The sequence below is a fragment of the Austrofundulus limnaeus genome, unplaced genomic scaffold, assembly GCF_001266775.1.
Source record: "Austrofundulus limnaeus strain Quisiro unplaced genomic scaffold, Austrofundulus_limnaeus-1.0 Scaffold1214, whole genome shotgun sequence".
Lineage (NCBI taxonomy): Eukaryota > Metazoa > Chordata > Actinopteri > Cyprinodontiformes > Rivulidae > Austrofundulus > Austrofundulus limnaeus.
Window position 1 is genome coordinate 134,313 of NW_013953616.1, and position 989 is coordinate 135,301.

Below are 989 nucleotides of genomic sequence, written 5' to 3' on the forward strand. Positions count from 1 at the left end.
CTAGTAATATATTTACTGAGAAAAATGGTGACGTGTTCAATACTTATTTTACCCGCTGTAAGTAGGGTACAGGAAGAATAACCCGGACTACAAAGAGAGCATTGAGTTCTATCATTTATTAGAATTTTATTCTTATGCAAAGTGAAAACTTTTATGCAGAAAAGGCCATAATATTAAAAGGAGAAAATGGTTACGTAGATGTAACAAATATTAAAATGGGCAGAAATGTAAAACTAAACATTACTGCCTACTCTAAAATTTACAAAAACTAGGCTACATATTTTCTGGAAGCACCTTGCATAAAAGATGTGTAATAAAACACCAAATAAAAGAATAAAACAAATCTGGATTTGTTTTGTAGGTCTTCTTACTTTGGTGTACTCTCCAGAGAGGAAGCTTTGTTCGAAGCCGCTGTACATCGTGAGTGGGATGAGCGTCAAGAGCCTCCAGTCCTTCAGGAGCCTAAATGTGGCCAAAAACGTGTGGCAGAACGGTTCTCTGTTCTCACGGAACACGCTGGTCTGATTGGCGTCGATGTTGTCCAGAAACACTGACACGATTATTATGGCTAGCAAACCAACACCTTCAACAAGACAAAGAAATGGGACATAAAAACAATCATTTTAACGGTTTAAAGTATGTGGTTTTGTAAAAAGGCTTTATGAATGTTACCGATGTAGCTGCCGACGAGCGTCCACACCAGTTTCTGTGTTGGCTTGGTGCTCGTGCTGTTGACCTCGACAACAAGGCCGCACTCAGCTGCTCCACATGTTTCCAGCACTTCTTCTGGGATGTCGGCTGAAGACACGAAGGAACAAAAACATCATGCGCCTCATCAGCATGAAAATAAGAAAGAAAACTCCTGGCAGAACGGGCCTCATGCAAGAACCGTTTGTACGCACAGATTTGTTCTTAAGTTGTGCGTACGAGTGATTTCTGTCGGTGTGTCTTCTGAATAAATGAAAATGATTTAACACAGTTGTTTAAAC

General features: G+C 39.9%; 1 protein-coding gene across 1 annotated transcript in view; it reads right to left on the minus strand.

Moving 5' to 3' along the window:
- unc93a (unc-93 homolog A) overlaps window positions 1–798 on the minus strand; it is a gene marked incomplete at its 5' end in the record, with an annotated part of 3,345 nt that extends 2,547 nt beyond the window's left edge. The window contains 2 exons of the mRNA XM_014031269.1: window positions 372–583; window positions 673–798. Of these exons, the coding sequence (XP_013886723.1) occupies window positions 372–583; window positions 673–798 (338 nt within the window). The remainder of the gene's footprint in view (window positions 1–371; window positions 584–672) is intronic.
- Window positions 799–989: the final 191 nt, after the last annotated feature.